Source organism: Carcharhinus amblyrhynchos, chromosome 11, assembly GCF_965287045.1.
Source record: "Carcharhinus amblyrhynchos chromosome 11, sCarAmb.v2.hapA, whole genome shotgun sequence".
Classification (NCBI taxonomy): Eukaryota; Metazoa; Chordata; class Chondrichthyes; order Carcharhiniformes; family Carcharhinidae; genus Carcharhinus; species Carcharhinus amblyrhynchos.
Window position 1 is genome coordinate 12,367,544 of NC_137334.1, and position 27,967 is coordinate 12,395,510.

The 27,967-nt window shown below is 47.9% G+C and overlaps 1 protein-coding gene across 1 annotated transcript in view; it reads right to left on the bottom strand.

Moving 5' to 3' along the window:
* Positions 1–27,967, bottom strand: part of col6a2 (collagen, type VI, alpha 2) — a 75,670-nt gene that overhangs the window by 22,571 nt on the left and 25,132 nt on the right. The window contains exons 7-24 of the mRNA XM_080198581.1: positions 26,310–26,336; positions 24,586–24,612; positions 24,412–24,456; positions 22,018–22,071; positions 21,014–21,076; positions 19,901–19,963; positions 16,778–16,831; positions 14,422–14,457; positions 13,737–13,799; positions 12,965–13,027; positions 11,269–11,331; positions 10,778–10,840; positions 8,923–8,973; positions 7,810–7,845; positions 6,102–6,164; positions 4,184–4,246; positions 1,857–1,892; positions 1,241–1,286 (exon numbers count right to left, since the gene is read on the bottom strand). Coding sequence (XP_080054707.1) covers positions 1,241–1,286; positions 1,857–1,892; positions 4,184–4,246; positions 6,102–6,164; positions 7,810–7,845; positions 8,923–8,973; positions 10,778–10,840; positions 11,269–11,331; positions 12,965–13,027; positions 13,737–13,799; positions 14,422–14,457; positions 16,778–16,831; positions 19,901–19,963; positions 21,014–21,076; positions 22,018–22,071; positions 24,412–24,456; positions 24,586–24,612; positions 26,310–26,336 — 916 coding nt within the window. The remainder of the gene's footprint in view (positions 1–1,240; positions 1,287–1,856; positions 1,893–4,183; positions 4,247–6,101; positions 6,165–7,809; positions 7,846–8,922; positions 8,974–10,777; positions 10,841–11,268; positions 11,332–12,964; positions 13,028–13,736; positions 13,800–14,421; positions 14,458–16,777; positions 16,832–19,900; positions 19,964–21,013; positions 21,077–22,017; positions 22,072–24,411; positions 24,457–24,585; positions 24,613–26,309; positions 26,337–27,967) is intronic.

The window sequence follows — 27,967 nt, forward strand, 5'->3', positions numbered from 1 at the left end:
CCTTCTGAGCCACGTGTACCATATACTGTGACTATCTCTCAAGAGGGAGGGAGGAGGGTTCCTGGGCTTTCTTTAGCTCTAAGCTGAGACACCTGATGCTGAGAGTAGGAAGAAGAGGTGGAGGGAGAGGGGAGCACAATGTGGCTGGCTCAGTAAACCAATATCACTTTCCATGATTCTGGAGTGCCAGGGGTAATTGGTCATCAGATTTTTTTTTGTGTGGGAGCTAGGAGGCTACCTCAGGTTGCTGGGATTCACCTTAACTCACTCCAGGTAAGACGACAAGAGTTGCCAGCAGGAAGTCAACCAGCGATCTATGTTAAAAAGGTACATTCCGTAATGCCTCTAACTAACCTCTGGACTTGCCTTTTCAGGATAAGAACAGAGACCACCCATGAGAAGGCGGTGGCGTAGCTGTATAGGCAGTAGACCAGTAACCCAGGGTAATGCTCTGGGGACCCAGGTTCAAATCCCACCACGGCAGATGGTGGAATTTGAATTCAATAAAAAATATCTGGAATGAAGAATCTGCTGATGACCATGAAACCCACTGTCGGGGAAAAACCCATCTGGTTCACTAATGTCCTTTAGAGAAGGAAATCTGCTGGCCTTACCCGGTCTGGCCCACCTTTGACTCTTGATAGAAGTCTACAAGATTACGAGGAGAACGGACAGAGTGGGTGGTCAGAAGCTTTTTCCCAGGGCGGAAGAGTCAATTACTTGGGGGCATAGGTTTAAGGTGTGAGGGGCAAGGTTGTATTTACACAAAGGGTGGTGGAACTCACTGCCGGGGGGAGGTAGTGGAAGCAGATACGATAGTGACTTCTAAGGGGCATCTTGACAACTACATGAGTAGGATGGGAATAGAGGGATATGGTCCTCGGAAGGGTAGGGGGTTTTAGTTCAGTCGGGCAGCATGGTCGGTGCAGGTTTGGAGGGCCGAAGGGCCTGTTCCTGTGCTGGAATTTTCTTTGTTCTTTGACTCCAGAGCCACAGCAATGTGGTTGACTCTTAAATTTCCTCAGGGATGGGTAATAAATGCTCGCCAACCAGCGACGCCCACATCCCATGAATGAATAAATAATAAGAAAAGAAGGCCCTCATGATTTGCTGTTGTGCCCTCCTACTGGGCACAGTCCCCTGCCGCTATTTTCACTTTGCAGTCAACAAAGCCTCCGAGCGTAGGCCCCGGGACTTCACAGTAGATTATAAATGCTTGGACAGAAGCCAGTGAACTTACCACAACATCCGCATGTTTCCCTTACGTAAGTCATCACGTCACAGTCCTGTGGGGTGGGGGGAACGGAAATCGGGAGAGGTTACAGAGGAAGGAGACATTGGCCTTACCCTCGAGGCCGTACGCAGCAAACTTGACAAAGAATCAGTGGGTGAGAACCAACAGGGGAGAATGCATTGGAGAGGGGGAATGTGAGCACTCAGCACCCAGCTAATAGAGGCAATCCGGCGACATATTCTGACACTTATCCCATTTGCAGCTAGAGGTCTGAGTGGTCAACTCTAGTTGGCCATATCTCTGGAGGTTCCATCACATGACACCGCCGCTCCCCCAATCAGGTGGTGAAAAGGCCAATCATTATCCCATCGGTCTGGGAAGGCAGGAAGATAGCTACATTGGATGACCAATGGCGAAAGGTTGAAGAGTTGGTCTGGGAGAGTAGGAAGATGGATATGTTAGATGACCAATGGTGAAAGGTTGAGGGTTGGGGTCGCTGGTAGCAAGGGACCAGGGGCTGAATTCTCCAGGAGTGTGGACACACAGGGTGGGTGGTCTGGGGATGGGTCTCTCAATCTCAGCCACCTTTGGCCAGGGATGAAAGTCTACAGGTGGTACTTACTGTTAGGCCAGGGTCTCCTGGGGGTCCGTGAGGTCCCTGAAACCAAACAAGAAGAAACGTAATCAGTCCAAACATAAAGATTAAAAAATAACCTGACCTGATAGTGATGGAGAATACGGAACACTACGTACTCTCCTAATGATACCATTAGACTGGTCCCACCCCCGTCTCCAGCCCTCCCACTGCCCATCCAACCCATCAGCTGACTGCAGCCACGGCGTGGAGCTGTGGGGTCATTTTGGGAGAACAAACTTGTCTAAGGGTCTTGATCGGATTCCTTGCTAAATGTGTGTCAATTCATCTTCTAATGCTAAATATGAAACAGACTTGAAAACCAATGGTCTACCTGAACAAGGGCCCCACTGAGCTGTTGCCAGTGAGATGTCGAGAAGCTCCATGCTTCCAATGTAACTCCAGTCCATTACAATCCTTGGGGATCCAGGCCTGAAGGATGTGTTGTTACAATTATACATGGCCTTGGTGAGGCCACACCTAGAATATTGTGTGCAGTTTTGGTCTCCTTTTCAGAGGAAGGATGTTCTTGCTCTCAAGGGAGTGCAGTGAAGGTTTACCAGGCTGATCCCGGGATGGTGGGACTGATGTATGAGGAGAGATTGATGAGATTAGGATTGTTTTCACTGGAGTTCAGATGAATGAGGGGGATCTCAGAGAGATTTATAAAATTCTAACAGGACTAGACAGGGTAGATGCAGGGACAATGTTCCTGATGGTGGGGGAATCCAGAACCAGGGGTCACAGTCTGAGGATTCAGGGTAGACCATTTAGGATGGAGATGAGGAGACATTTCTTCACCCAAAGAGTGGTGATCCTGTGGAATTCATTACCACAGGAAGGAGTTGATGCCAAAACATTGAATGTATTCAAGAGGTGGCTGGATATAACACTTGGGGCGAATGGGATCAGAAGTTATGAGGAGAAAGCAGGATTAGGCTATTGAATTGGATGATCAGCCATGATTGTAATGAATGGTGGAGTAGTCTCGAAGGGCTGAATGGTCTCCTCTGGCTCCTATTTTCTATGTTTCTATGATTACCTCCTGCATGTCCATGCGAGGACCAGTTTCTCTCGGATTCCAGGAACTCCTGGATCTGGTAGACTCTGGTAGACGCCAGCTTACACATAAAGCTGAATAACATTGACTCACAAATTTGGTACCACACTCACTCTCCGGCCACACATCTTCAGAGAATTCTCAGTCCCCACAATCCGCGGATGGTGAGGAACGTGGACCAGGTTTTCTGATCTGCTGTCCTTGCTCAGAGTGAGGTCCACATAGACATCCACAAACTAAGACTTTTATTTGAATTGACAGAAGGAGCAAGATTGGATTTCTTGTCCACCGTTGTTCCGATTTCCATTTACTGAACGTTTGTATTGCCGATTCCAGCAAGCATTTCCCGTGGATCTTCAGGACACACTGCTGATATTACTCTTGGCTGTGAGCTCACCATTAGAGTGGCCAAAGAGGATATTATACCCGGAATTCTCCGGTCTCACACGTCTGACCACTGCTGCCAGCAAGAACGGAGAATTTGGCGCCCAGGCGAAGCTTCATTTGCTGCAGCGGAACCGGAGAATCCCAGCCACTGGCGAGGCCGGAGAATTCCAGCCTATATCTTACATAAAATCCCTACAGTGCAGAAGGAGGTCATTCAGCCCATCGAGTCTGCACCGACCATAATCCCAACCAGGCCCTATCCCCACATATTTACCCTGCTAATCCCTCTGATACTAAGGGGCAATTTAGCATGACCAGTCAACCTAACCCGTACATCTTTAGACTGTGGGAGGAAACCCTCGCAGACACGGGGAGAATGTGCAAACTCCGCACAGACAGTGACCCAAGCTGGGAATTGAACCCGGGTCCCTGGTGCTGTGAGGCAGTAGTGCTAACCACAGTGCCATCAGCTCTCCCGATGGGGGCAGACAGCTCTTGAGGGAGTGCTTGGGTCATACAAGGACAAAAACATCCCCTGGTCAAGGTTAACTGACCACAATCTCTGCAGGGCTAGAGGGAACCAAAATTAGCTTGAGGTCTCTGTAGGAGGGGGCAGTGGTTTAGAGGTAGGATTCCCACTGTTTCTGAGTCACATCCTCATTCCTTACAGCTCAGGCAAGTGCGAACTAGAATAGGGTCTCTGTGAACGCAGGACTGATAACTTGACTGATATAGAATGTTGAATCTTGGCTTACTTTGCACCCTGTGTGTTGCTGCAAACATCAGTAATGCTATAGGTGGGGGCTCTACAGAATACAGGGTGGAGAACTTCCAACCCTTAGTTAGATGTCAAATAGGCAGCACATACCTCTGCACCTGGGTCTCCTCGTGGCCCTCTCTCTCCTGGCTCCCCAATCGGACCCGGATCACCCTAGAGGGAAAGAAAGAAGCAAAATGTAAGATATATTTTTAATTTAAAGGATTCGCTACATGGAATAGGCGCTTGTCATCTGATAGATGTATATTGAATAGTTTGGAAAGAATGTATTCTGCTCAGCAAAGGACACAAGCCCAAAGCTGCACTTGTGAAGGCCACAAGTCACCTCATGGAGGGACAGAATCTACGGAGCTCTCAGTGAAAATGGCTAAGGTAAGATGGACACCAGAGAGAGGTTACACGACTCAGCTTTTGGGTGTACAATATACCAGACATGAATGAACGGACAGAGAGACTGGCACAGGGACAACAAGCCTGAGCCTGTCACTCTCTGAAACTTCTCTCAGTAAGGCTGAGCCCCTTTTACCATTGGAAAACCCACCAGAAGACCACATCGCTGCAAACTGAGAGTTCTCAAAAGGAGGATTCCAACTCAACACTTCCGAGGAAAAGAGAATCATCCCGACACAACTGCTTTGGTGAGAGACCAGCAGCAGAAGTGAATCCAGCCATGAACAAGCATTCAGGCAATCCATGGAAAATTCTTCTAGAATCATTGAATCACATAATCCTTATATTGCAAATGGAGGCCATTCAGCCCATCAAGTCTGCACTGACTCTCTGATTGATTCCTACCCTATCCCTGTAACTCTGTGTATTTATTAATCCCCCAAACTTACACATCTTTGGATACTAAGAGTAGTTTAGTATGGCCAATCCACATAACCTGTGCATCTGTGGGCTGTGGGAGGAAACCAGAGCATCCGGAGGAAACCCACGCAGACACGGGGAGAATGTGCAAACTCCACACAGACAGTGACCCAAGGCCAGAATTGAACCCGGATCCCTGGCGCTGTGAGGCAGCGGTGCTAACCACTGTGCCACCCTTTTGGGTTCTGTCCCCCCCCTTTTTTACTTGGCCAAGTTTTAACATCTGATACAAGTTTCATTTCTTTTATGCATGCTTGGGGAAGTTATGTGTGTGAGTTTTTTGTATTAGTGGGACGTTTTTGTACATTTAAACCTCTTTGCTAATAACTTCTGTAACTTTACCCGAGTGAGTTTCGATAATACCACTAGGCTATTGTTTCCTCTTAGGGGGACATGATGGTAATCACTAGATTATTTATCCAGAAACTCAGTTAATGTTCTGGGGACCCGGGTTCGAATGCCCACCACGGCAGATAGTGGAACTTGAATTCAATGAAAAGATCTCTGGATTTAAGAATCTACTGATGACCATGAAACCATTGTCGACTGTCGAGAAAAAAATCCATCTGGTTCACTAATGTCCTTTAGGGAAGGAAATCTGCTGTCCTTACCCGGTCTGGCCTACATGTGACTCCAGAGCCACAGCAATGTGGCTGACTCTCAACTGCCCTCCAAGGGTAACTGGGGATGGGCAATAAATGCTGGCCAGCCAGCGACGCCCACGTCCCACAAATGAATTAAAAAGAAAACTAAACTTCTTACTGGTTTACATTGAGTTACACACATGTTGAATTTTTTGATATCACATTAAAAAAAATCCAAACTCTGTCATAACCAACCCTGGAGTGGGACAAAGAGAGAAGGCAGATCACCACTCCTCATTAACAAAATTAATCAATCTACATATATGTGTGATCTATATTCTAATTACTTCTAGGTGGAAGTACTGAACAGTCAAATTGAATTTAGCTGATGACGGAATCAAGAATTAATGATGTTTTTCCTCCCGGTTGGGGGGAAAGTTATAAAGTAACGCAACTAACCCCGTCTAGAGGGAAGGTTGTTACAACACCAGTTACCAGTTGGCTGGAATCTCTGAGAAACGGGATGAATGAATGGGAATAAGGAGAATACTTACTGGTTCGCCTGGAATGCCCTTAGACCCCTGGTCTCCCTTTCGTCCCATTTCCCCTTTGATACCCTGTAGAGTAAAGAGCAAGCTTAAGTTTTAAGTGTACGTTTATTTGTTAGTGTCAGAAGTAGGCTTACATTAACACGGCAAAGAAGTCACTGTGAAAATCCTCAAGTCGCCACACTCTGGCACCTGTTCGGATACACTGAGTGAGAATTTAGCATTGCCAATGCACCTAACCCAGCACGTCTTCAGACTGTGGGAGGAAACCGGAGTATCTGGAGGAAACCCGCACGGACACGGGGAGGACTCTGTACAGACAATGACCCAAGCCCGGAATCGAACCCGAGCATTGGGCATTGTCCATGAGATGTGACCCATTTTGATATGGACTTCTACTGAAATGTTCTGCAGACAACAATTGGTCTTATAAACCTGAAAGTTGATGGGTGGAATTTTTTTGGCTGCTCACGCCAGCAGGGTTTTCCAGTCCCGCTGCACTGAACGGGGATGTGGCTGAGCGCCAAGTTCCCCGCTCTCACCTGCAGTGTCAGCGTGAATGGCTGGCAAGATCTTGCTTGAAGCTGTATTCTGTCATTGTTGGTATGGTAACACCTCACTCCTCAACACCATAGGATACATTTTGCTGCAGTCTTAAACTTTGTACGGGATTGAGGACATCTTGGAAAAGGCTTCACAGCCAACTCATGACATTTGGCACGTAGTAACCGGTATATGGGCAAATTCAGGCCCCACAAAATGCAATTAAATAAATAACCGGTTGGTTGGCTGAAGGTTAAGGGTGGACCAGGATTCTGGAAAAATCGTGGAATTCCCTCCCGGACCCTGACCGCCCTGATCCGGCCACAATATAACACTGGCATGGGCAGGCAGACCCTCAGGCATGAATTAAGGCCCCAATTCAGGCCCTTAAATGGACACCTACTGGGCTTTTCCACTAAACCTCCATCTCTAGGCTGGTGGCCACCTGATAAAATTAACAAGTTTGATCTCAGGTGGGAAATGTGGAGTGTTAGGGGAGTGGGCCTCTATCAGAAACCCCCCTGGGGGAGGGGGGGGAGAGGGAAGAGGGAGGCTCACCTCTCACTGCCCGGAGACTTCTAGGCTTCTGAGCCTCCCCCCAACCCGCCTGCTGACCCATCTCTTGACACTCTGAGAACTTCACTTCCAGGGCCTTCCCTACCTCCTCTCTACTTCTCCCGCACACAACCCCCCCCCAAAAAAATTTGACCCTTGCCCACTTACCTTTCCTCCGCTTCCCAGCACTTAGATCCAGACAGTGACCTGCAGTGCCTCTTCCGGCCACTGAGGCGCTATTCTCGGAATGACTGGGAAAGCTGCCGGCCAATCCAATTGATTGGCCACACTCCAAGGCCGCAAGTCCTCCTGGAAGACCCTCCCTCCTGCAAGTCAATGCTTGTTAGGGTGGGAAATGGCCTCCAGGAGTCAGCAGGGACCTGCTTCCCGCCGACTCTTAGGAACGGCCTAGCAACCCGCCAACCTGAAAATTTAGGCCCTTTTTTTTGGTTTCACTGGAATTTAATACCCGTTCCCACAACGAGGTCACAACAGAACATCGGTCACAACCAGAGTAACTTCCTCAAGCTCTCCCTTACCCTGTTTTAGAGCAAACCGCACAATTCACTATGTGTTAACTCACAGACTGCTTCAAATTAACAGAGGCCTCACTCACCAAATATCCAACAGGTCCTTCTGGTCCCTCATCTCCCTGAAAAGGAAAGGGACACACAGTAATGTCTTTTGGTTCCACCAGCGATTAGAGGTTTTCCCTCAGTGAACACATTAGAAGTGAAGGGCAAAGACACTCAACTAATTAAGAACAGAAAGGATTTGATTCAGCCACAAAGAAAATTCATGCAATCGGCCGGTTAGGCATAAAGAAGAAATTGAATCAAAGTTTATAGTTTATTTATTAGTCACAAGTAGGCTTACATTAACACTGCAATGAAGTCACTGTGAAAATCCTAGTCGCCACACTTTGGCGCCTGTTCGCATACACTGAGGGAGAATTTAGCATGGCCAATCCATCCAACCAGGACGTCTTTCAGACTGTGGGAGGAAACCAGAGCACCCTGAGGAAACCCACGCTGACACAGGGAGAATGTGCAGACTGCGCACAGACAGTGACCCAAGCTGGGAATCGAACCCAAGCCCCTGGCACTGTGAGACAGCAGTGCTAACCACTGTGCCACGAATTGATCCCAAGCTTAATTCCTTTGAAAGACATTGGAAGCAATCGGATAGCTTTGTCAGGGTGATGACACAGGGGGCTGAATGGCCTCCTGCGCTGCTACATCATTCTACGATGAAAGAGGAATTGCCAAGAGGAATCCCCATCGATCGATGGTTGGCTCTGTCACAGCAGAAGCATGAGTCCATTTGTAAGATGAAACATTTTCGCACTTGGCATGAACACAACTCAAGTTTGTCTTGCAGAACCACCCAGTGGAGTTTCCAATCTTTAAATGTACATTGTCCGTGTTGTTGGGTTGTATCACTTGGTTTGTACTTGGCTGCACTGCAGTGAAGGGTTTGGGGTTTGCCAAGGTGCTTTCCCTTAGAAATTACTCGGTCCCACCTTCTTAGGGTGACTTTGGTGCTAGTTATTGTCGGTGGAGACTCGATGGGCTGAAGGGCCTTTGCTGTGCTCTGTGACTTCTGAATGTTCCAGCCCCAGGCTAACTAAACGTGATGTTTTCAAAAGCCTCATTTGTAGAAAGACAGCAGAATAACACAAATGGGGAGGGGTGTGGGGGGCAACAATGAAGTAACTCAGACGGTGTACCTGGTCTCCTCTGGGGCCAGGGAAGCTGAAGCCTTGTCTCCCCTTGTCACCCTGAAAAGAAATTCAAGAAGCAAGTTACATCGACCTCCCAGAGCTTCACGCTGGGAAAATGGAAAGCTTTTTTTTGTCCATAAAGCACCTCAGGCCAATGATATACATCTGAAATATTGTCAAGAGACGCGGAGTACATGAGGATAAAACATTGGAAACCACCACTCAAAAAGATACGCCTGAAAACACTTACCTATCCGAGCAGGCAGGATCAGGCTGTATCTTTCTGCTTCACTGGAATATTGAACACTGATAATCAGCCCCCTGCCTTCCAGTCACCTTCTCCCTCCCCTCATTCCCAATCACTACCCCACCCTCCCAACAGCACCACCTGCTTCCTATCCTGATCTCCCCCTAGTTGCCTCCTCTCTCCCTGTCGCCTTTTTCCTCCCGAGTCTTTGCGCCTTCTCCTGTGCTTCCCCCCTCTCCCGAAGCATCCCGCCACTTCCTGCCCCTCTCCACTGTCCTTCCCGGGCACATTCTCCTGGGGTCCAGGAGGGCCGCTGTCACAAACTGAGACCCTCTCCATCAGCGAAGGGCCATGTACACTAACAGTCCACCAGCCCCGTGTAAACCAGGGCCAGGGGCCTCAGTGCTACCTGTTTTAATGCAAGGCCCCATTCCTTATTGCCCGTGTACGCCAGTGTGAACCCATGTCTAGACAGATACTGTAACAACACGGTGGGGAAAAGGGATATTGGGCTATCATGTTGGCTACCTGATAGATCAGCCCAAACATTCATTGCCCTTTGATAAAAGAAATTTGGTGATCACCAGTTTGATTTGCTTCTTCTTCTCTTTCTGGTCTGAGATTTTCATTAATCTTTCCTTTTGGCTAATCCAGTTACTCCTCACACAAAGGAAGGTGTTTCTGGTTATTGGGGCAAATCTAAGCCTCTGAATGTCACTGCAATAGTTTGTCAGGGTAGTGTCCTAGGCTCAGCCTTCATCAGCGATCTTCGCTTCATCGGAACAAGTAGGAAGTGGAATGTTTCATTCACAACTTCCCCGAGAAGTTAACAAGAGAGAATCTATCTACTCTGAACATTCAATGGTATTGTCATTGGTCAATCCTCACATCCTGGGGTTACCATGCACCAGTCACATATCGCTGTGGCTACAGGAGGAGGCCAGTGATTGGTTACAACTTGCCTCCAGACTCAATCTTTCCACAGTTCCTTCACTGTCGCTGGGTCAAAACCCTGGAACTTCCTCCTGAACAGCACTGTGGATGTACCTACACCACACGGACTGCAGTGGTTCAAGAAGACAGCTCGCCGCCATCTTCTTAAGGACAAATGGGGATGGGCAATAAATGCTGGCATTATCAGTGATGCCCACATCCCATGGATGAATATGAAATAAAACTGAGATCAGCTTTGCTGTTCTCCTTTCCAATACACACCCAGAGAGTATATGAAAGACCCAGATGGTATATGAAAGGCCCAGATGGTATATGAAAGACCCAGATGGTATATGAAAGATCCAGATGGAATATGAAAGGCCCAGATGATATATGAAAGGCCCAGATGGTATATGAAAGACCCAGATGGTATATGAAACAAAGAGACTGATGGAGGGAAAATATACCCTGCAGAAGAAACCATCCTGATTCTTATGTGTAACACAAACATTGAGGACTCCTTTCCTTCCTCTTGATGCTTTGGCTACATACAGTATTGCAAGAGTTTCCCACATATATAGTGTCCTGTTAGTCATCCTACTTTTCAAATCAGCCCGGACTGTGCCCACGCGATACGATTCACGCTGTCTTTCTGTAAGTTAGCCAGGCTGCCAGGCCTACCTTTGGACCCGGTGGCCCTGTGTTACCCCTTGGTCCAATTTCGCCTGGGTCTCCTCGCGATCCCTGCGGAAGAAGAAAAGCGGGTTTTTAGCAAGTTCCTTGAGCTAGAACGCTCCCGGTGATTCCAGCACAGCCATCTGACATCTGACATCTGACACCGGCCCCCACCACCAACGCCCCCGTTTGCCAGATGGGTTATGCTGGTCCGGGCAGCAGTCCAGGTGAGACGAAACAGGAGGTGGATGTTAAAGACAGGCTCCAGGGTGGGGGTTGAGGCGGTGTGTGTGTGTGTGTACGTGTGTGCGCGCGCCCTCTGTTGCCCCCAGCGATGGCGTCAGTTTCCTCCGAACACTTATCAGCTGTCGGACTGTCGGAGACGTGGCAAAGAGTGGCACGGGAGGGGCAGGTGGAGGTCCTGCGATGGAACTGCCATGAAATATCCAACCAGAGTTGGCGCCCACCACGTAGAGGGGTCAGAAACAGCAACTTACATTTAAGCCTGGTCCTCCGGACAAGCCTGGGGCACCTCTTGGTCCTGGGAGGCCGACATCACCCTGGGAACAAAGTCAAGATATCAATGAGTGAGTAAGAAATGGAAGAGTTTGCTGCACTGATCAATAAACTCAGCACTGCCAGTGGGGGTGAGCACCGTCCAGTGTTGGCCCAATGGAGAGGCAAGAGGCTTCCAATCACGTTCGGTCAAGATCTCCACGGCACAATAATGCTATTTACAACACAGATTTAGCACTAAACCCTGAGATAAACTCTTCAACATTACAGTAAAATCAGGATAGCATCCACTTACAGTAATAGGAGGAGGCCATTCAGCCCCTTGTGTCAGTTGCACCATTCAATTCATAGAATCCCTACAGTGCAGAAGGAGGCCAATTGGCCCATCTAGTCCGCACTGACAACAATCCACCCAGACCCTATCCCTGTAGCCCCATGCATTTACCCTAGCTAGTCTCCCTGACACTAAGGGCCAATTTAGCCTGGCCAATCACCCTAACCTGCACATCTGTAGAGTGTGGGAGGAAGCCGGAGCACCCACAGGAAACTCACGCAGACATGGGGAGAATGTGCAAACTCCGCACAGACAGTAACTCAAGCCAGGATTGAACACAGGTCCCTGGCGCTGTGAGGCAGCAGTGCTAACCACTGTGCCACCATTCAATTAGCTCATGGTTGATCTGTAGTTCAACTCTACTTACTTGGCTCCATAACTCTCAAGAGACTTGACTGTATCTATAAAATAACTGAATAATTCCCCGTTGACCCAACCATCCCTCACAAACCAGCCACCCACCTCCTCGTCAACCTTGCCAGTTTTTGGGTGAGAATTTCAGATTTCTACTGACCTACCTGACGTCACTCCTGAACAGCCCAACTGCAATGAGGTGCCTTTATCTTCTAAACCCAGTGGAATAGAAGCCCAGGCTTTATAACCTGGCTTCATGGTTTAAACCCTGGAATCATTTCTTGATGAATCTACACTGCCCCCCACTCTCAGGCCTGAGGCCTAGAACTGAAGGCAGGACTCTGAATGGGATCCATCCACAGCTCCGTATGGCTGTGACTAAACTTATATTCATGCCGCCTGAGACAAAGGCTAACATTCTATTTGCCCTTTAGTTTATTTATTAGTGTCACAAGTAGGCTTACATTAACACTGCAATGAAGTTTCTGTGCAAGTCCCCGAGTCACCACACTCCTGTTTGGGCACACTGAGGGGGAATTTAGCACGGCCAGTGCACCGAACCCGCGGACTTTGGGAGGAAACCCACACAGACATGGGGAGAATGTGCGGACTCTGCACCAACAGTGACCATTACAGAATCCCGATAGTGCAGAAGGAGGGCATTCAGCCTGTTGAGCCTGCACCAACAACAATCCCACCCAGGCCCTGTCCCCGTACCCCATATGAACTCTGCTAATCGCCCTGATGAGAAGGTGCAGACTCCGCATGGACAGTCACCCGAGTCGGGAATTGAACCCGGGTCCCTGGCACTGTGAGGCAGCAGTGCTAACCACTGTGCCACCCCTTTCTTTTAGTACCTGTCCTATTTGGTGATCCTGCCCTCGGACCTCCCCGCTCACCCACATTCCGAACCACGTGGAGAATATTAATTGGATTAGTTACGGAATAAGCATGATGCCCATTCTCTGACATCACGGGCAGTCAGTTACCTTCTCGCCTTTCTGTCCACCTTCACCTGGTAAGCCTCGTACACCTTCATTTCCCAAATCTCCCTGCGAATGGAACAAGAACATGGTTAGATAGTCAAAAGACACCGTGGTTCCTGGAGGCGTTCGATATCCTGTCTGTGACCGAGTTAAACATTGAAAACAGCCCTGTTCAATTCCCCTCTGATCTCCTGAGCCTGGACTCATTCACTTACGAAGACTGACAAAAGCATTTGGCTCCAACCCTCTCCTAAACACCTTTGGACACTAAGGGGCAATCTAGCATGGCCAATCCACCTAACCTGCACATCTTTCGGGCTGTGGGAGGAAACCGGAGCACCCGGAGAAAACCCACGCAAGCACGGGGAGAATGCGCAAACTCCCACAGACCCCGGCCCAAATCCATGTGTCTGCACAGCAATCAGCGATAGTCACTGAGCTGTCGTCTTGCCCAGTATCTGGTCCAGTTTAGGCACACACTAACGACATGAAGCACTAGGCCAATCTCGAACAACCAAGAGCAGCCCCAGTACGACCCATCGTGTGTATGCCCCTCGTTGGTCACGAGGCGGACCGACTTTGTTTGGTGATTCTGCCCGGGGAAGCTCCTGGGATGGATTTTCTGCGGTTAATGGGGAGTGTGGCCACTGAATTCCCCTCAGGCAGAAAGAAGCTCCTCGAGATTTCACCCACCCTTTCCTTCCCGTTCTCCCCTGTACCTTTCACTGCGGCGATGACAAGAAAGCTTTCCGAGATCAAAGTAATTCATGCTCACCTTTTCTCCTGGGTTTCCTTTGGGTCCAGGGCTGCCTTTGGATCCAAAATCACCTCTGCGACCCTGAGGAAGGGAAGCAGATAAAGCCAGTTTAGAGCTGCTCAGAGCCTGGGGCCTAGAAGTCTCGGCCTAAAGAGAGGCCAGACAATTCTGCGCAAAGAGACTAATCCACCTTTCTTTTCATTCCGGTGTGTCTGGATCATATAGAGAATGAATTTATCTCTTAAGTGAATGGGTTTTCAGTGAGTTAAAATGTGTCTATGACATATGTGTCGGCACATGTATGTGGACACAAGGGCTGGAGTTCTCCGGCCATTCACGCCGATGGGGTTCTCCGGACCTGCCGACAGTGCGCCCTCGCCCACGGGTTTCCTGCCGGTGTGGGGTGATGTCAGTGGAACTCCCCGTCGATAGCAGCGGGATCCGAGAATTCACAGCTAGCAAACAACCAGTCACCTCCTGCTGGCTGGGAGGCCAGAGAATCTCGCCCAAGGTCCCTCATTGACATATAAAACTCATGCATATACATGCGTGACATTTAACGCATGATGCCCCCCCAACCTCTGTGTAAATAAACAATTTCAAGTGTGTGCTGTAAGTGACTTAAGGCTTGGCACCATTTCTAAAGTGCATCTGGGAGTTTACTGGAAATAAACACCAGTTTTTCAAAGAGAAGAATAATTACCACATCTCCTTTGGGCCCAGGAGGTCCTTTGCCGCCCTGTTGTACAAAATAAAGAAAGACAACATCAGTCTGCAAGAAGCCAACAAATGACGGCTGAGAGCAATCTGTGGTGAATCTCTGGAATTCTCTGCCCTTTGAAGTGGTGGAGGCTGCCTCGCTAAATATATTTAAGACGCGGGTAGATAGGTTTTTGACAGACAAGGGAATTAAGGGTCATGGGGAGAAAGTGGGAAAGTGGGAAAGTGGAACTGATCCACTTCAGATCAGCCATGATCTTATTGACTGGCGGGGCAGGCTCGAAGGGCTAGATGGCCTACTCCTGCTCCTATTTCTTATGTTTTTATGTTCTTAGCAATGCGCAGGCCTCTGGTCTGAGCACTGCAAGTCAAAGTTCATGGGTCACAGCCAGAACAAGCGGGAGAAGGCCATTTCCATACCACCTGCAAACATGGGTGTCAGTCCCAACCCAAAACCCACGGGCCAAATCAGTAACCTTCTGTGACAATACTGTATCTTTACAAAATGTATTTTTATTATGTTTCTTGTAAGGGTATGTTTAGAATTCAGCTCTGTTTTATACAGTGCCAATTTGTCTGCACCAGACAATTCACATGTTGAGAATACAGATTAATAATTGATCTTAGCTAATGGGATGTTTGTTTCAATCTGAGTTGATGCATTTTTCTTTCACTTTGGTTTTCCCCCTGGGGTTTCAGAGTAGAGTTTTGCTTGTTATAAAACAAAGTCATAAGCTAATGGATGGTTTATGGTTACAGGGGAAAGAAAGCAATTTCTGCTAGGTCCTGAAAAAAGCAAGAGTTGTCTCTCTCTCTCTCTCTCTTTCTCTGGAGGCTGCTGTTTGAGTATTAGAAGACAGGTGTCTGTCTGCCCTTCCTTTCTCTCTCTCTGGAGGTGTTCAACCCACTGTAGGACTGATGCCAACGAAAAACACATGAGCTTGTGTGTTGCTAACTGTGATTGAAGAGGAGTTTAGGTCTATAAGAGGAATATTGCTTGAATTGTAACTAATAGAGATAGATTAGCAGTTAAGAATTGTATCTTGTCATGTTTGAGTATTTCAATTGGTAAAAGTGAAGCTAATTCATTTCTTACAGTTAACCTGTATTGCTAAAATAAAATTTCTTTTGATAGAAGTCTCCTAGTGGGTCAACAGAATTCCACCGGGAATGACACACCTTATCCTCACACTAATATCAAAATAAAAAATAATTGTGGTCGAGTCTGACTCAAAATATACCTTTGGGTTTCTGATCTGGTTCCTAACAAGACAGAGCATCAACACCAGCCCCCAATTGGCAGGTTAGAGAAGGAAGGCGAGGAACCTTCCATGATTAAGTGCCTTATTTTTCACCGGTCTGGGTCTTTGGCAGAGTCTCAGTGGAAGTCATGTTTACTCTGAGCTAGCCCAAGCGTCACTGAGAACCTTATAAAGGACCCAAAGGGAAGAATTCTGAGAGTAGCTCAGGAATGCTGGACAGTCCCAAGTTGATGTACTTGGTAAAGTGAATATTTCTTACCTAGTGAAGCAGTTGAGGCTCTCTCATTAAATGTTCTTAAGGCAAGGATAGATAAATTTTTGAACGGTGAGGGTTACGGTGAGCGGGTGGTAAGTGGAACTGAGTCCACGGAAAGATCAGCCATGATCTTATTGAATGGCAGAGCAGGCTCGAGTGACCAGATAGCCTATTCCTGCTCTTACTTCTTACGTTCTTATGTAAAGGGTGGAATTTCGACCCAAGGCCAGTCCCTGCAAAAAGATGGGATGGACTTCCTGAGCCCTCCACCTGGATCATTAGCCGGAGATCCTCTCCAGTTATGGCCTAGCCTGAACCGAAATTCTGGGAGCATTGGGCTAAAATTGTGCCTTTGCATAGTGTCCAAAAAATGTGCAGATTACTGGGATAAAGTAAGGGGTTACAGGCATAGGGCTGGCGGGGGGAAGGGGGCGGTAAGCTTGGGTAAGATGATCTGACGGAGACTCAGAGCAGGCTCGATGGGCTGAATGGCCTCCTTCTGCACTGTAGGGATCCTATGATTTCTGTGACTACAGCTATCTTCAGTGAGATTCAAAGAGCAGCGAGAGTGAGCTCAAGATCAACTCATAGGAATGGAGGAGAATTGTGCAATTAATAACTGAGCGGAGAGAATAAAAATATAAATGTACTAATAGGGAATCTCTCCACAAACACTCAAAAACTCTTTGTGACGAGGGATTGTTTCCTTCGACCTATCTGGACTCTCCTGAACATAGAGTGCAAGGTTTGACCAAAAGTGTAGGGAGACATGGTGTAAGATCCCACTGAGATAGATTTGCTTTGCAGTGAATGATATTTACCTTTGCACCTTTCTGGCCTATTAGTCCTGGGCGTCCAGATGGTCCAACTGGGCCCTGAGAAAGAAAAACAACACCATTAATAAAGGTATGTGGCAGATCCTCAATGTAATGTCTGATTAGTGATATGTCGCGTTTATGTCTAATGATATACTTCAGTGGGTTATATAATAATGCACAAACGACTCCACCGGGTCTCAATCTATCTGCAAAGTTTCAAACAACCCCCTCTTCAAGGTGATTCAACTGTTCCCTGATCACACTCTACAACACAAAAATGGGTGTTCCACCCAGATACATTAAACCTAGCAGCCATTAACACACTGGCCCTTGGCTAAACCATAATATTCCCGATCCCATTCCAACACCCAACCAGATCCGGACTGATTTGGACCCCAAATCCATTTGGCTGCTATTGACCCATCTCCCATTGATACTTCTTTCTGAGAATAGGTGTGAGCAACTCAGTTAATATCCAATGGGGCAGAAACAACATCGGGTAATCAGATTGTTGGATGTTCAATGAGATCATGATGGAGTCCGACTTTGGCCAACAGGTCCTCCTTGCTTACAAGAGTGCGTGTTATCACCGACGGTTCGCCCCATTCCCCCGACACTGGACGGACGCCTCTGTTCAAAACCACCAAACTGTCACCAGATGGTTGTCCAATTCTGGAAGAAATGGAAGGTTTATCTACGGAATGGGTGGGAATGGCAAATGCTGGATGGAAAAGTGTTGCTGCCGGTTTGGGTAGGATTGCAGGAATATCCACCCGGCCACACGCGATGCTTCAGGAAGAGCTTTGAGAGTTTGCCACTTCTGCTCCATGTGACCGTTAAGTTAGTACAGGAGAATGGAAAGTCTTACTGCCTGAGTCACCTGTGCTGAGAATCTCCTCCCATCTCACTGGGCAGGGCTTTCCATCCACACTCATCCCGAAACCCAGAAAATCCCACCACAGGTCAATGAACCTTTCCATGGTCTGCCCCTTGCCTGCTGTGATTCCTGTAGTGGGAAAATTTGCCCCTCTATGTCTCTCCAAAATCAGAACATCAATTGAACGTAGAAACTAGAAGCTGGAGTAGGCCATTGGGCCCTTCGAACCTGCTTCACCATTCATTATGATCATGGCTAATCATCAAATTCAATATCCTGATCCCACCTTTCCCCATATTCCTTGATCCCTTTACTCCCAAGGACTATATCTAATTTCTTCTTGAAATCACACAACATTTTGGCCTCAACTACTTTCTGTGGGACTGAATTCCACACATTCACCACCCTCTGGGTGAAGAAATTTCTCCTCACCTCAGTTCTAAAAGGTTTACCCCTGATCCTCAAACCCCTAGTTCTGGATTCACCCACCATTGGGAACATTCTTTCTGAATGTGGTTTCTACCTGAACTTCCTAGGTCAGGTCAGGTCTGGAAATGCTATCTGCAGGGCTGATCATCTCTCCCTTCTACTCACATGAAGTGACTTTAGAACATAGAAAAACTACAGCACAAACAGGCCCTTCGGCCCACAAGTTGCACCGATGATATGCATACCTACTAGGCTTACCTATCACCCTCAATTCTATTAAGTTCCATGTATTCATCCAGAAGTCTCTTGAAAGACCCTATCGAGTTTGCCTCCACCGACAGCAGCTGATTCCACTCACCCACCACCCTTTGAGTGAAAAACTTACCCCTGACATCTCCTCTGTACTTACTCCCCAGCACCTTAAACCTGCGTCCTCTCGTAGCAACCATTCCAGCCCTGGGAAATAGCCCCTGAGAATCCACCCAATCAATACCTCTCAACATCTTACACCCTTCTATCAGGTCACCTCTCATCCTTCATCACTCTAAGGAGAAAAGACCGAGCTCACTCAACCTATCCTTTGTCTTAACTCAACCCAACCTGCCTGCAGGGGGGTTTAATGTGTTACTTATCCCATGGTAGCTGGGCACTGCAAGTGACACTAGCATGTTTAACGCCAGTTAGCTCCGTTAATCTCATTAATTCTGAGCACTTAAGAGCGAGAATGGGATTCCTTTGGCTTGACTGACAGTATGACCTCCGAAGAGGAAATCTGTACTGTTTCGGATTGCCCCAGATCCCAGAGATTGAAAGTCACTGGGTGAGATTTACACTCTTCCCCCTCCCTCACACTGGGGCGTGTTTTACAGTGGCAGAGGTGGCCCGCCATTGGTGGGATCTGGGATCTTCCAGTCGCACCACTGTCAATGGGGTTTCCTGCTGTTCGCACTCTCCGTCACGATGGAGTCCATGGTGGGAGGTCACAGTCAGCAGGATCAGAGAGTCCCACTGGCCGGAATGGCTGGAAAATCCTGCCCCCTGTTTTATCCCAGCTCATTCCAAGAACGTTCTCCAAGATTCCCGTGATGGTGTCCACCTTCTCCGCAGATCTGCAACTCCCGAAAACCCCGAACCTTGCGATCGGCACCCACATGAGCTTTCCTTGCCCCATTTCCTTGTTATCTAGTCCCTAAAAACTAATCCTGAATGGGTAAAGGTTGTGGTGTGGCGTTGGACTGGGGTGGGCACAGTTAGAAGTCTCACTACACCAGGATAAAGTCCAACAGGTTTATTAGGAATCATGAGCTTTTGGAGCACTGCTCCTTCATCAGGTGAGTGGAGGTATAGTGCCCTCCTGATGAAGGAGCAGCGCTCCAAAAGCTCATAATTCCTAATAAATCCATTGGGCTTTAACCTGGTGTTGTGAGACTTCCACTGGGTAAAAGTTGCAATGTGACCACGCCTCCTGTCGTGGAGACTTTAACTAATCAGTGAAAAGGATCATAAAGCAGGGTCAGCTCCTCATCTCCGTATCTTTCAAAACCAAAAAACTAACCTCAGTAATGGGGACCGTGAAATCAATGTCGATTGTTGTAAAAACCCACTTGGTTCACTAGTGTTCTTCAGGGAAGGAAATCTGCCATCCTTACCCGGTCTGGCCTACATGTGACTCCAGAGCCACAGCAATGGGGGGTTGTCTCTTAAAATGCCCTCTGAAACGGCCCAGCAAGCCATACAGTCCCAGGGCAACGAAAGCTGACCTTGCCAGCGACGTCCCACTGCCCACACGGGAATAAGGGAAAGAATTCTGTCACACTCACCTTCTCACCTTTGTCTCCCTGAGCACCAGGAGGTCCACTTCTTCCCGGTCTCCCAACATCCCCCTGAAAGAAAACGCAGCGTTAAGATTAAATGTCATGATTCTTCATTCAGAACAAGCCACTGGGCCTATTTGATTAATTACTGTTATATGGCCTGCAGACTGTCTGGGCTCACGAGATTGGATATAAACAATTCTTTCAGTGTGAAAAAGAGACACCCGCCATATATGTGGCTACCAGAGCAGCTCAGAGTAACTCACCTCCTGACACTCCCAAAGGATGCCTGTAAGGTAAGATATAGACCGAGGAGCAGGATTAGGCCACTTGGCCCATCTCAATATCCACCATCTCCGAGGCACCAGTCAGGAGTGGGAATGGAATACTTTCCATTTGCCTGGATGAGTGCAGCTCCAACAAGGTTCAAGAAGCTTCATATCATGCAAGACAAAACTGTCTGCCTGATCAGCACCCCACCCACCACCTTCAACATTCACTCCTTGGGGACGCTCTGTGGCCCAGTATGTTTCTGCCTTCTAACATCAATGCCAGTTTTCCCCTGGTCTTTGGCATGAGGTGACTGTAGGATTCGATTGAAGAATGAACTAGCAGTTTTCACCATCTGAGTTCATCTCTGTGAGGTACTTAGAGCAAGCCTGGGTTCTATCATTGCTGTATCTTAACCTTAACTTCAGGACAGCAATGCCTATGGCCCCAGTGGGGATCTTGCTGTAATAAGTCCTCGGAGGTGGAAGTCCCTTTACCAAGGTTCCTTTATCTACAGGATCCAGCAACAATACCCAGAATGCTCTCAGTGAGCAGTCTACATCCGGAGTGCCAGAGGAACTGACACGCCTGGTTAAGGACAGAGCATGGGACTCCCTAATTGGCCCAGCAATCTGGCTGTTAATCAGGGAGTTCATATTCAAGCAGCCAACCTCAATTGCCTGATTAAAATCATCACACTCCTTATTCACCACGGCAACAGGCCTTTGACCCTGGTGAGCCGGACGGTTCAGCTGGTGAGTTGACCTCCTCTTCCCGTGTGAACGCTCACAGGATCGTCCACTAATTAAAAATAAAGATAGATGTGAAGCAAGCACACGGGACACAAACCTTAGGCCCGGGATCTCCAGAGAGTCCTCGATCGCCAGCCTGTCCAGGAAAACCGGGGGCTCCCTGTCAGCAACAGAATCACAGGTCTTGTTAATACACCGCTCACAGGAAGCACTGGCTCTCTCAATCCTAACTCTTCCCAGCAGCTGGTTAGAAAGTTGCAACTCTTTGCTTTAAAAGTACCTGTCTGCCAGGTGGCCATTTTGAAATGATCAGGGCTCCTCCAGTCATCTCTCTTATACCGTGTGATCGGTACACCATCGCCGTGCTGAGCCTGGGACTACTTGCTGGTTGTGAGCTAGAGCAGTTCTATTTCGAGACCAGCTCTCACATCCTCAGCCTTTCTCCAAGCTTCACTTTTGGAAGACTAGTGGGTTTCCTCCGGGCGCTCCGGTTTCCTCCCAGGATGTGCGTCTAAAGATGTGCGGGTTAGAGGATGGGCCACGCTAAATTACTGCCCTGGGATGCGTAGGGTTGGAGGGATTAGTGGGGTAAATGTGTGGGGTTATGGGGATGGGGCCTGGGTGGGATTGTGGCTGGTGCAGACTCGATGGGCTGAATGGCCTCCTTCTGCACTGTGTCCGGGAATGCGAGATGAACCTCAGATAATAACATTGGACAGAGCTGTGCTGCCGAGGGATTGAAAGGTGGGTGAAAAGCATGGAAGGGCAAAGCCAGCAGATTTGATCATTGCAGAGACATGGGAGTCCCACTTGATGCAACAGAAGATATTTAATCTAGCAGCACTGAGTGGGTGACTGCGTACAGATTGAAGGCTTGTAGATGACCACCCATTCAATGATGCTGGGAGCAGCAGCAATCTCAGAATCTATCATTTAAAATCCCTACTGCGCGATGCTCTTCAAATTTCCAAGACTAATTACAAATCGGCTAGAATGAGGAGTAGAACCTGAACTTTAATTCACTGCGTTACTGGAGGTGAGGGCAACCAAAATAGATATCTAACCTTACAAATCTCCAGAAAAAAAGTGAATGATTGTTACCACATCGCCGGGGTCTCCTTTGCATCCTGGGGGTCCAATTCGACCGAGCTTCCCCTGGATTCACCAAAACAAAAATATATTTATCAGTTATCCCATCCCTCTGAATGGCCTCGCCCTCCAGCAGCACTCGGCCAGAATTTGCCGGTTTCGCACTGTCCCGCTGTCACTGACAGCCTAATCTCCATTCACCGCAGCGGGGCTGGATAATCCCTACCGCGGGCAGGGGCAGGAGAATTCCGGCCATAATGTTTACTCAATCAAAATTTATACACAGTCAACATTTTTGCACTGCATTTTAAAAGGGGTAATAACTGAATGCAAGTATCCTCTATCTGTAAATCTGAAAACCAAACATGTCCAAAAACACCACACTTTATTTAAAAACCCCATCAACCTTTAACCTGGAGAGTCTAGCTGTTTATAAGGAACAAGGAAAAGTACAGCACAGGAACAGGCCCTTCGGCCCTCCGAGCCTGGGCCGTTCATGATGCCCCTATGCTCTTACAGGGCCCATACCCTTCCATTTCCATCCTATTCATGTATTTATCTAGTTGTTCCTTAAATGCCTCTACCGTACCTGTTCCCACCACCTCCCCAGACATTCACCCCCCTCTGGGTAAAAGACTTGCCTCGCCCATCTCCCTTAAACTTTTCCCCACACACCTTAAACCTGTGCCCCCAGTATTTGACTTTTCTACCCTTGGAAAGAGCATCTGACTATCCACTCTGTCCATGCCACTCAATCTTATAAACCTCTATCAGGTCACCCCTCAACCTCCGTCGTTCCAGTGAGAACAAACCAAATTCCTCCAACCTCTCCTCATAGCTAATACCCTCCAAACCTGGCAACATCCCGGTAAACCTCTTTCACACCCTCTTCTCATCCTTCTGGTAGTGTGTTGACCAGAATTGGACACAATATTCTAAATGAGGCCCGACTAAGGTTCTGTACAGCTGCCACATGACTCACCAATTTTTATACTCAATGCCCCGACTGATGAAGGTAAGCATGGCGTATGATTTGACTACCTTCTCCACTTGCGTTGCCACTCTCAGTGATCAGTGGACATGCACGCCCAGATCTCTCTGCCTGTCAATACTACCATTCACTGTACAATTCCTACATGCATTGGACCTTCCAAAATGCATCATCTCACACTAGTCCGGATTAAACTCCATCGGCTGTTTCTCCACCCAAGTCTCCAACCAGTCTATATCCTGCTGTGAGTTCTGCCAATTCGCTTCACTATTCACAACTCCATCAATATTTGTGTCATCTGTGAACTTACTAATCAGACCAGCTACACTTTCCTCCATATGATTTATATATATTTTATCTTGCAACTTTTGTGATCAAATAGAACCTTATTCCAGGTACCCTTTAGTTATTATTCAGTGATACATCTTATTTTCCAGACATTTTATTTATTTAGACTATAGCTAGTCTAGGCTTAGATTATTGTAATGTAATCGTATATATGGTATCCAAAGCTAACTGTAATCCAAAATGCAATCAGCTCTGAGGGGTTTGGATAAAGGATACTCAATCTGTACATCATATCTTATACACCATATCACATACCATAGGGGAAAGGCAATGGCCTAGTGATATTATCGCTGGACTATTAATCCAGAAACTCAGCTAACGCTCTGGGCACCCAGCTCCAGCAGATTAATTAGAGATTAAATACTCTATGCCAGACCTCTGCACAGAACACCTCATGGACTTAGGCGACAAGCAAACATGGCCCAATCAACCATCTTGCGTGGCCTTTGAGTAAGATGTCTATTGGTGAATCAAAGACTCCATTAGACCAGAGGTGAACCCGGCGAGACTCATTCTGTTCATCTTCAGATACTGGAGGAGGCCATTCAGGCCTTCCACCCTGTTCTCCCATTCAATGAGCCCATGCTTGATCTTTCCATTCACCAACATGTCTCCAATTCCCCTCAATACCCCCAGCTTGTACAAATCCAACAATCCCAGCTACGGAGTGATTAATTGAGCGAGCATCCACTGCCTTTAGCGTCTGAGTTTCCCGCTTTCACTACCCTTTGTAGGGCAAAATTTCCCTGAACTTCTTTGCTGAATAAATCCCATTTTAAGGTTATGTCTCCCTTGGCCTCCACCTCCAGTAGTAGTGAAGAACCATTCTCTATCCACACAGTTTTGCAACCTATTTGGTTCTTATTGGATTTGAATATTGCTCCTGGTGTAGAGTTGAGAAACAAGTATCTATTCCCCACTCCCCGCTAGTCCTCAGTAACTAAATAAAGTGTGGTAGTTTTGGACATGTTTGGTTTTCAGATTTACAGATAGAGGATACTTGCATTCAGTTATTACCCCTTTGAACGTTTCATTCCCTCTGCCCCGCGTGGAATCGAAGGGCCTACCTTCTGTCCATTAATCCCACTTCGGCCTGGCAGTCCCGCAACACCCTAAAGGAAGGAAAGGGAACAATAGCGTAGTGTGAGCGATACGTAGGTCACTTAAAAGAGGGAAATGATTAAACCCCAGCTAAAGTGAGGGGGAGGGAGAAAAGTGTAAGGTGAAAAGAGAGATCTCACCTTCTTCCCTTCAGTTCCGATTTCACCCTATAACATAAAAAAAAACACGTTAATGACAACATTTGGAATACATCTAGGCCTGAGAGTGTTTTGGTAAGGTGGGCAGGAAGGTCTGGCTTGGCATGGCCCTTCCATTTTGTAGACTAAAGCACCTGTACGTTCAATGGAAGTTTTAGTCGGTGAGCACTTTGGCGGGATTTTACAGCCCCGCTTGAGCGGGATCAGAAATCCCCATCCGAGGCCGCCCCTCGCCCGCTCCGATTCCTTGGTGAGTAGGGCAGTAGAATTCCAAAGAATGGGACTGCAGACAAGAAGCATCCTGAGCGTGCCCCCCCCCCACCTCCCCCACCCCACCCCAACATGGTGCTGAAGCTTTCCCCAAATTCATTCACCCTTTGTGAGTTTGAAACAAACCGGTCTGACCAGTTTGGGATGGGGCCTCTTTTACCTTCCCGCCCCCCTCAAGCGGGAAGGTCAGAGATCCTGCACAGCCTCCTGTATCCTCTGACCGCGTGACACTCACTCCCGGCTCTGCTGAGGAGAAAACGACAGCGCCAGGATTCCGTGTGACTGGAATCGGTGCTCTGGGATGTGGTTGCTAAGGGCCTCAAACCAGGCTCAGTTGACTCACTGCTCCATTGTTGGTGATCTTTACGCCGTAGCTATTTAGTAATGGCCTGGTCAAAGGCCAACCTGGATGGTCGGGGATCTTACCTACAGCCGTTAGAACCCCAATCCCAATTCTGTAGGCCACACGGATGGATCTTGTGTGCACCAACCATGAATAATAGTTCATAAAGGGATGATACTGTAATGGCTGCAAAGAGTTTTCTTGACAGTTTTTTTTTCCCACGTACAAATCAGGGGTAGGGATAGGCCATTCAGTCCCTCAAGCCTGTTCTGCCATTTGATACAATCACGGCCAATCTGATCATGGTCTCTTTCCCATTTTCCTGCCCACCCTCCCATAACCTTTGCCTCTCTTGTCAGTCAAGAATACATCCACGCAAACATGCAAATCAGGAGTAGGCCATTCAGCCCCTCGAGCATGTTCCTCCACCACTGCAGGATCTTGGCCTGTTGGGCTTTCCTTTCTCTCTGCCCTTCCTATCCCAGGTCCCACCTGCACCTGTTGTCACGGCAACAACGATGCCAGTATGCTGGGGCCCAAAACCATCGAACCGTTGTAAACCACCCCCCTCCCCATTTGTAGCCCATGTGGAGCTGGGGAGAGGAGTGCTCCCCCTGCTGCCTCCAAAAAAAAACTGCAGGCCACTGCAAGGTGCTGATCTTGTCACCTTTCTCCATTATCCACTCACCTACTTGCTATCTGGAAGAAATTCAGGTCACTGCCCCATGTTCTCATGTTGCTTTTCTGTTGGATGGACGGTTCTCTAGTTGCGGGGGGTCCCATGATGGACCTGGAATCACTTCAGGTGATCAGTGCCCAGGACATGCCCAACTTGCTCTCTGAATGCCCACTTGGCATCTCCAGCTTACCCAAATCCGGAACGGTGTGACGTTTGGTGCAGGCTGCGTGCTGGCAAGGCCCGGCAGGCTTCTCTGCCTCCTCACCCGCCATTTTGGGACAAGGGCCCAGAGCTCTGGGCCAGGTTTCAGTTAGCAAACCTCCACAGACGCATCAACAACATCATCTAACCCATCAAACCCCTGCAACTGAACATAAGAGGAGGAGGAAGAGGAGGTATGAGAAGATGTCTTACCTTTTCGCCTATCATGCCGGGGTAACCCTGGGAGAGAAATAAAACAAAAAGGAAATGACATTAGAACATGAGAACATAAGAACTCGGAGCAGGAGTAGGCCATCTGGCCCCTCGAGCCTGCTCCGCCATTCAATAAGATCATGGCTGATCTTTTCATGGGCCCACTCACCATAACCCTTAATTCCTTGACTACTCAAAGATGTATCTATTTTTGCCTTAAAAACATTCAGTGAGGTAGCCTCAACTGCTTTATTGAAATTCCACAGATTCACAACCCTTTGAGTGAAGAAGTTCCTCCTCAACTCAGTCCTAAATATACTCCCCCTTATTTTGAGGCTATGCCCCCTTGCCCTAGTTTCACCTGCCAGTGGAAACAACTTCCCTGCTTCTATCTTATCTATTGCCTTCATAATCGTATATCTTTCTATAAGATCTCCCCTCATTCTTCTGAACTCCAATGAGTATCGCCCCAGTCTACTCAGCCTCTCCTCATAAGCCAACCCTCTCAACTCTGGAATCAACCCAGTGAATCTCCTCTGCACCCCCTCCAGTGCCAGTATATCCTTTCTCAAATAAGGAGAGTAAAGCTGTACACAACGCTCCAGGTGTGGTCTCACCAGCACCTTATACAGCTACAACATAACCTCGCTGTTTTTAAACTCCATCCCTCCAGCAATTAGCCCCCAACCAATTGGAGCAAATGTTACTGGCATGTCTCAATTGAATGAACACCAATGACTGACAATGTATGGTGTTGTCGGAGTGATTTAGCAGCCAATGTGCCCATTAACTTGCTAGGTGTCATGCTGGGGAAAGGAACACTTTTTATTTCGATAAGCAGGGATGTGGGCTAGAGTGCTTTACCCATGCATCAGGGAATCTGTCCTATTTACACAGCATTGTGGCATGGATGCCAGCACCCACCCTCCCCCCTCCTCCTCTATCACTCCCTTGGTCGAGCCTACGTCTGGCCCCATATCAATGTGTTGGATCTTTAATGGTTCTGGTATCAAAACGGCTGCCAGTGTATGGCACGGTGGCACAGTGGTTAACACTGCTACCTCGCAGCTCCAGGGAGCCGGGTTCAATTCCGGCCTCAGGTCACTGCCTGTGTGGAGTTTGAATGTTCTCTCATATCTGCTTGGGTTTCCTCTGGTTTCATCCCGCACTCTGAAGATGTGCGGGTTAGGTGGATTGGCCCTTAGTGTCCCGGGATGCGCAGGTTAAAGGGAGTAGCTTGGTAAATATGTGGGATTACAGGGATGGGGCCTGGAGTGTGATTGGTGCCAGTGCAGATTTGATGGGCCGAATGGCCTTCTTTTGTAATGTAGGGATTCTATGGCTTTCTATCAGAACCAGGCAACTGGGCAATAAATACAGATCTTCGCGAGGTACTGGAATCCAAAGAATTGTGAAGGAAATACAAAAGCATAGGAGTTATGGTGTAAGATATTAGTGAAACATTAAGAATTATAGGGCTTCTTTGTGTTCTATTTAAACCTATTTACTAAAATGTTGGCCAATCCCTTCTGGTAAAATTTCATATATGTAAACACGGCCTTCACTAACATTTCCCAGTGTGATTTCAACCTCAATGTTAGTCAGGTATTGAGCTGATATGATATCCACTGTGTGCGCTCTTCAAGCACTCAGTCTGT